General features: G+C 41.9%; 1 protein-coding gene across 1 annotated transcript in view; it reads right to left on the bottom strand.

The window, feature by feature from the left end:
• Window positions 1-7,816: 7,816 nt before the first annotated feature.
• LOC102077581 (NLR family CARD domain-containing protein 3-like) overlaps window positions 7,817-8,131 on the bottom strand; it is a 28,281-nt gene continuing 27,966 nt past the window's right edge. The window contains exon 10 of the mRNA XM_019357274.2: window positions 7,817-7,853. Coding sequence (XP_019212819.2) covers window positions 7,847-7,853 — 7 coding nt within the window. The 3' untranslated portion in view covers window positions 7,817-7,846. The remainder of the gene's footprint in view (window positions 7,854-8,131) is intronic.

Below are 8,131 nucleotides of genomic sequence, written 5' to 3'. Positions count from 1 at the left end.
TCAGCTACACCTTGTAACCTTTCCACCAGACAGAAGGCCAACAAGTACGCAACTGAAACTATGTGTATGTATGTGTCTATGTCTGTCTGTGCGTGCACAGAGTTTGCATGTGCTCTCTGAACCTTAGTTGACCTCAACTTAGGCAACCAGGCTAAGGCCATCCTGTGTGTAATGATCTTGACTTATATGTAAAATGTATAAAACAAATGTTTCAATCTAATACAACTACTTAAAGCTTAATCAAAGCTTAATCAGAGATATTAATGCATAATAAAACACCCTGCTCTTGGCTTGCACTCAGACTCTGCTTTCGGTTTCACTTTTGCAAAGCATGTAACTTCAAAAACATGTAACTTCCTGTCTTATTTTGGCACAGAGTTACTCTACGTGGGGCCTTTTCTTTCACCATGCAGTCTGCATACAAACATTCAAGATTATAGATTCAACTCAACAGTTTAAAGTGGTTCTTACTGGACTTGTAATAAAAGCTTAATTGGGTGCCAATATGTTTAAACATCTAAATGCAATATCACTATTAATAAATGCGTCAATGCAGATGCTTGTTATATGATTATGATGCAATAGCAATAGCAAAATAATAAAAATAGAATTAATAAAATAAAAATGGCAGAAAAATAACACCTCAATTCCTCACACCTCCTATATCCCTTCCTTAATTTTGAACCTTAACAATACATTAGGTGAATGTGCAGTAGTAGCAGCAAGCAGGTGAATTCTGTACACCAAGTGAATTAAATAAGAATAGACAATCTGACTATTTTACAGAATAGACAATGTAAACATATTTAAAGTTAAAGGAATTTGAAATGTACATTGTGCCTTTAGAGTGTCTGGAAGAGAGTCCTGTCTCAGTCAATTATAGATGATGTGAGAGGGCGGGTGTGTGTGTGTTTAGGGCCCGGATGGCTTGGGGATAGAAGCTCCTCTTGAGTCTCTCTGTCCTTGCCCGGATGATGCGGAACCTTCTACCGGATTGCAGAAGTTGGAACAGTTTGTTGCCAGGATGGGACAGGTCCTTCAGTGTGTTGCTGCCCGTGCCTAATTCTGCCCTCATGGCTCATTTCTCAGGCCCCTATGTGATAGTGAAAAAAGTGTCCGACACCAACTATATTCTCAACACCCCAGAACGCAGAAGGAAGACTCGCCTATGCCATGTTAATATGCTGGAACCATACCATACCAGTGACACCAGCATGACAGAACCATCAGACACTGCTGGGACGGCTGTCCCCGGTTCAGTCCCTGTTACCCTGCTAAGTGTAGAAGTAAAGGGTGATGATGATCTGAGTACCCTTTCTGAGGGACAGCAATGTGGGCGGTTGTCAAATTCTGTTTTTTTTAGCTAAGGCCGAGACCCACCTGTCTCATCTTTCTCCGTCCCAGTGTAAAGATGTACTTGACTTGTTGCACTCCTACCTGTCTCTCTTTAGTGATGTACCCTCCCGTACCAATGTTTGTGAGCATGACATTGATGTTGGTGACACAGCCCCAATCAAGCAGCATGCATACCGCTGCCCCGTCGCCAAACGTAAGGTGATGAAATACGGAAGTTGAGTACTTACTAGAAAACGGCTTGGCACAACCTAGTTGTAGCCCCTGGAGCTCCCCATGTCTACTGACGCCTAAGTGTGATGGCACACTCCGTTTCTGCACAGATTATCAGAAGGTAAATGCTGTAATGGTCTCTGACTCGTTTCCGCTTCCTCGTATGGAAGACTGCATTGACAGCATAGGCCCTGCCAAATTCATCACCAAACTCGATCTCCTTAAAGGCTACTGGCAGGTGCCTCTGACTTCCAGAGCTTCAGATATTTCTGCATTTGTCACCCCTGACCACTTCATGTAATATACAGTAATGGCCTTTGGCATAAAAAATGCCCCAGCTACCTTTCAATGTTTAATGCAGTTGCCCCAGTGCAATGTGTATCTAGATGATGTAGTGCTATACACAGACACGTGGGCAGATCATATGTCCCTCCTGAGGACAGTGTTTCAGCGGCTAGTCAAGGCCTCGTTGACCCTCAATCTCGCTAAATGCGAGTTTGGTAAGGCAACAGTCACTTACCCCTAGGTAAGTAGGTGGGGTTTGGACAGGTCCGCCATGTGGAGGCAAAGATTGCAGCAATCTTAGACTACCCGATCCCAACCACCAGATGGGAACTGAAGCGGTTCCTAGGTATGACCGGATATTACCGGTGTTTCTGTAAGAACTTTTCTGTGGTCGTCACTCCGCTAACTAAACTGTGTAGCCCAAAGGTGCCTTTTGAATGGTCAGTTGAGTGCCAGCATGCCTTTGACTCGGCAAAATCCCTCCTGTGCAGCACCCCTGTCTTGGAGGCTCCTAACGTCTCTCGACCCTTTAAGCTAGAGGTCGACGCCAGTGCCACTGGAGCCGGGGCTGTTGTACTGCAGGATGACGAGGAGGGTGTGTGCCATCCGGTCTGTTATTTCTCTGCGAAGTTCAAATGCCATCAGCTGAACTACTCTACCATAGAGAAGGAAGTCTTAGCTCTGCTTCTGGCTCTGCAGCATTTCGCAGTGTATGTGCGCTCCAGCTCTTCCCCGGTGACCATGTTCACAGATCACAATCCCCTCGTTTTTCTGAACCGGATGTACAACCACAACCTGGGCACTGCTGGCCCAGGATTATAATCTGGTGATCAAACACATGAAACGTACTGACAATATAGTAGCTGATGCACTCTCACACAGCTCACAATAAGGTGTTGTTGTTGTTTTGGTAGAGCTCGAATGTAAGGGGGGGGGGGTGTTACATCCTGTGAAGCTGTGGGAGTGTGTGGGTGGGGTGTTTGCTCGCTCTCTCCACCTCCTCCTCTCTTGCCACTCGTACCCCCCTCTGTCTCTCTCACTCTCCTCTCTCTCCCCAGGACAGCTGTTTTTGATTAGCCTCGTTTGCCACCTGAATCCAGTCAGCAATCACCTCTGAGGCTATATAAGCTGGGGATGAGGTGTAAGCAAGGTGGTTTTTCCCCTCTGTGGCTCTATGCATTTTTCTTCTAGGTTTTGGACAGACAGCCTCCTTGTGAGTAGATGGGCTTGTGGGCCCTGGAAGTGTCTCCCCGTGGTGAGAAGTAAGATATGAAGTGTGAGAAGTGGGAAGTGCCTCCCTTATTTGTTTGGTAGCTTTTTCTTTTGTTGATGCAAGTGTTTCCTGTGTTTCTTTGGCATTATTGGTAAAACGGCATCGCCGGCTCTTTAAGTTAATGTCATTTGTAATAAAGCTATATTATTTGTAATAAAATTATACTATTATAGAACAACTCTGTCTGTTTATCTTTTCATTCTGTTTCCGGACCCATTTGTTACTGGTCCCCTCACTCGCACGCCTAGACCCCTTCAGGGGGACGTAACAATGAGTAATACATAAAAGCGGCATAATAAACAAAACGGTCACCAAAGAAAAAGTTAAATAAATGAGTGTTTTTTTGTCTCACTGTCCCAGAACACGTGACTCTTAGCCAGAAAACCAAAGAAAAGTTGTTGGAGTGTCTGCATGTGGTTCCACATGTTCAAACATGGTCACATGCTGTCAACATAAAACAACAAAAATCCAAATTCCATTGCAGACCTTGCGTTCTCCATATTAGAGAATGGAAAACTACTAAACATGTTTTCATGTTGGTACCTGTAGCATCCATTGAAAGAGCATTTCTACAGTCTAGTAGTTCAATTCACTAACCAGGTTCAGGTAGGTCAGAGGAATGATGAGAATTAACTGAGGAAAAAGAAAGGATAGAAATAACGATTTTGAACCTTGCATTAAATTTATGTGATTTAATGACTAAACTGACAATAAATATGCACTCAATTAAACCTCAGTTCAAAAAGAAGCACAATTTAAATTATTGACAGATTAGGCAGCTCTTATGTTAAAAGGTAGGTTAAATATTATGAACCACCACCAAAAAGGCTCACCTAGAGTAAATGCAGATACATTTGCATGATCTGGATATACTTTCTTTTTCATAAACATTTGATAAACTCTCAAAAACTGACGAATCTGGAAAATGGAGAGCAGAATATGTAAAAGTAAACGTAAGTAAAAGTCTAACCAGTTGACTGAGATAAATTTTCTGGGGTCTGCTGTTCACATTTTCCAAACAGGCTTGTTATTTCAGGGTTAACACATTTGAGGGGAGTTATTATTTCTGGTAAAAAAAAATAAAATGGTTTGAGGCTAAATGAAAAAAACAATAACACAGAAAATTATCCTGTTTGTGTTTAATCACTGAGTTTATCACATACAGAGAGAAATGAAAGAAAAACATATGATTTATGCATTATTTATAACTCTGCACTCAGTGGTTAAAGACGACACAGACTAAAATATCAATAATTCACAGTACTTTTATTACCTTCATAGAAATATTTTTATTATTATTTTATTATCATCATATCCGCTGGTTTTGTCTCAGAGACAGCTGATATGACGTCTTCCCAGACTTGGAAAAATACGAGAAGATATAGTTGAAAAACATGATGCAGAAAGTCCATTTTTATTCATATTGGGCTGAGACTGGTGAGACAAAAAGAGAACCTGGCATGTTTGAGGAAAGCTGCACGTATTTTACACAATTTGCACACAGACACACAGCAGGCAAACAAGTGTAATGATGAATGAAATCCATATTTGCAGTAGTGACATTAAGACCTTTGACCTTTAACCCATCCTTTAATGCAGTGCTTAATTAGACAAAATCTAAAATAATCACAGAAGTTTCCAGCGACATGCTGAACAAGAACACGGAGGAGTTTGCGAAAAGAAGGTGATTTGCAAATTGTATGCATTTTCAAATACCCACTTACACAGACGTGAATATATAAATAGTTGAAGTTTCAAGGTGCTACTAAAGAAAGCCTACATAAGCATGTAGGTGGCCAGATTAGAAAAGAGTGGAAGACAGGCTAGATTTAAAGAACTGCTCAGTGACATCTGATAAACTGTAAATTTAAAGCTTACATGTAATGTCCTTATTTTTGAATCAGATATTGGATCTGTATATGACGTGATGTCATGATTTTTCATTTTGTGAAAAGTCCTGCAGAACAAACTGAGGTAAACTAACTTAATGCTATTCAAACACCATGTAGATTAATGCAGGATAAACAGTTTAACTTATCATACTGAGGTGAAGCTATGTGCTGGACTAATCCACAGTGGCTGTGCTGTTCATGGTCAGAGTTAGGTTACATCAGTGGTTCCCAAACTTTTTTTGCTGGGCCCCCCTTTGTTTTACAAGAAAAATGTTCCTGCCCCCTCCCGGGCGCGGGCGCGCGCACGCACAAACACATCCTCCAAGCACACACACACATATTTTGCTACATTGCGGTTTATTTCACACCTCAAACATTTAGTAAACAATTAAGCAAATGCAAGTAATCTGCAATAAATTACAGGTAGCAATGAAATAAACTACTAACTCTTTTACGCTCCGTCCGCACCTACACAGGTATTTTTGAAAACGCAGCTGTTTCATCCACACGTAAACGGCGTTTCGAATCACCCAAAACGGAGATTTTTTAAAACTCCTTTTTTGCGTTTACGTGTGGACGAGGAATACAGAGTTCGTCACGCAACCTCAAAGGTATGTGCCTCTTTTCACGTCACGCTGTGCGCCACGTTATTGTTTACATGAGATGAATTGCAGAATAGCAGATAGAGACAAAATACTGTTACTGTTAATCTGACTATCTGCAGTTTTTACACGCTTACATACACACGCAGTTACTGTCCCTCCATTTAGAAAGGCAGAGGCGTCACGGTGTAATTATTTTACGTGTAGTTGTTTTTTTCCCGTGTAATAATGTTCAACATTGTTATCAATACATTTTTCAAAAAATGCCTCTCTGTGCAAAATGGATTTAAACACATAAACAGCTGTGGGATACTGTTTGTCCTTGATTTAGACAGGGGGAACAAATCGTGGCAGGATCAGCCTGATATTATTTGTATCCCACTGTAACTTTACTGCATAAAGAGCTAACATCTCCAAAATGTCAGGAGTAGTTAGTTATTACAAAAAGTGTTTGTGAACTAAAAATCAAGAATGTGGGATCCTGTTTGCCCGTGATTTGGAGAGCCCAGCGCTGCTCCCGACAAAGGGAAAAGCAATTCTGCAGGGGAGACCTACCTTGGCACTTGTGCAGGTGAAACCAAAGGGAAGATATTTTCTAGTATTTTCTTCTTTCTTCACCATATTTTCTAGTCTTTGGCTTGGAATGAAGTTGGTTTGGAAACATATTCAGCGATGCTTCTTCTCCTGCTTTGCGTTTGTGTGGGAGCCCGTGCCAGCAGTGTCCAAGCTTTTGTTTTTTTTTCCCTTTTCATACCGCGCCCCCCCTGCAATGGCTCTGCCCCCCCCACTTTAAGCCTTGACTGTTCTCATTGTTTTGTTTAGATGTGGAGACAAAAATCACCCTCAACAATGTAGGTAACAGAAAATAGAGCTATTTTTTTTATCTTTCTTTTTCTCTGCTTATGTTGTACATGACAGTGCTCAAGCTAAGTACATTCACTGGAATTAAAATTTAGACTGAAACTAAATTTGTGTTCCCCTCTTACTAAAATGACTTTTTTGTTATATTAATGTAGCACGAGGTTCAGTTAGCTTTGCTATGGAGTATTTCAGTTGATGTGCACAGGAATGATTAGTGTTTCCTCTGCAGGTGAAGGATGTTTGAAGGCTGTAAAAGCCCTCACTACACACTTTATACACTTCAAAAAATGTTCACGCCTCAGACAGGCGTGAACATTTTCACACTTTTCTCTTGTTTAAACACTCTCAAAGTTCAAACCTTTATAGAAAAAAAAGTCCAGTATTATAGAATGAAACCAAAGACACCCGTGGTTGTCTTTGACATTTCAAAACGTTTTGTTGACATTGTTGTATTCATTGGGCAGAAAACAAACATAGATGTGGCACGGCTGCAGGAGAAGCTGACGGACCGGAGCTGCATTGGCTCATCATGCTGCTCTGCATAAGTAGTACTGGGTCCTGAATGGGAGTGTTGTTGTTGTGGGTGATGTGTGCGGCTGGCAGCGGAAGAGCTGCAGTGGAGTGTGTACAGTAACCGTGGTGAAATAATCAAGTATGCTGAAAAGCATTAAAATATTGTCGGGTCTGCCGTGGATGTGTTACAATGCAGTACAGCACTTCAGAGTCACACTGCTAGTGATCAAAGATTTATGTAAATTTGCTAAAGGCATTCTGTACTATACAGGAGACACGGCATGAGATTGGTTGACAATGGTTTACAGCCAATCAGGATGCAGAACACAAAGCGCTGTTAAAAAAAAACACAGCATGCAAAATTGCACAAAAAAAAAATCTGCAAAACAGGGAGGCCGCGAAAAGTGAACCGTGTTATAGCGAGGGACCACTGTATATCACATGTCTGTATTCGAATCTATTCAATGACGTTTGAAAGCCTTTCCAGGAGGGTCTGAAGCCAGAGTCAGACAGAGACTGTGCAGAGACTGTAGAAGGACAGAGCAGCAGCAGAGCAGTCCAGATACACTGATGATCCTCTGTCAGATCCAGAGGGACACACAGGGATGATGCTGGACTCTACATTGTGTCTGACAGTGGAGCTGTTCTCAGAGCAGTTCACTCTGCAGCACTGACAGTCATCTGCACTTCATTCCTCTGTCAGTCACTGCTGGATGAAGCTCTCCTCTCCACCTCCCAGTAACATGGCCCAGTCAGAGCGTCTCTACACACAAGCTGCTGCTGCTTCAACCTCTCTGGATCATCAGGACACAGCTGCTCCTCTCTCAGCACACACACCGTCCTGTTTACCATCATCACCACCTGCAGAGAGAAGAAGGAAGAGCAGAGGAGATAAACGAGTGTTTCTAGAGACTCTTCATCAGCTGTCAGTCAGTGATGCAGCACATCCAGTATAAAGAGCAGCAGGGACTTCAGTGCTGGGACTGTACTAGGACTCATTGTTGCTTCACTTTTTCTAATCTTTGGATTTTTATTGAAGTTGATGAAAATGTTTTTCACTCCTAGTTTGATTTTGAACTTTCATTCATTAGAAGAATCTTGGTGTGTCCACTCTGAGCACTGTAGGAACCCCAACAACA

Source organism: Oreochromis niloticus, unplaced genomic scaffold, assembly GCF_001858045.2.
Source record: "Oreochromis niloticus isolate F11D_XX unplaced genomic scaffold, O_niloticus_UMD_NMBU tig00008834_pilon, whole genome shotgun sequence".
Classification (NCBI taxonomy): Eukaryota; Metazoa; Chordata; class Actinopteri; order Cichliformes; family Cichlidae; genus Oreochromis; species Oreochromis niloticus.
Note: the sequence above shows the minus strand (reverse complement) of the source record. Positions and strands in the feature narration are given on the sequence as shown.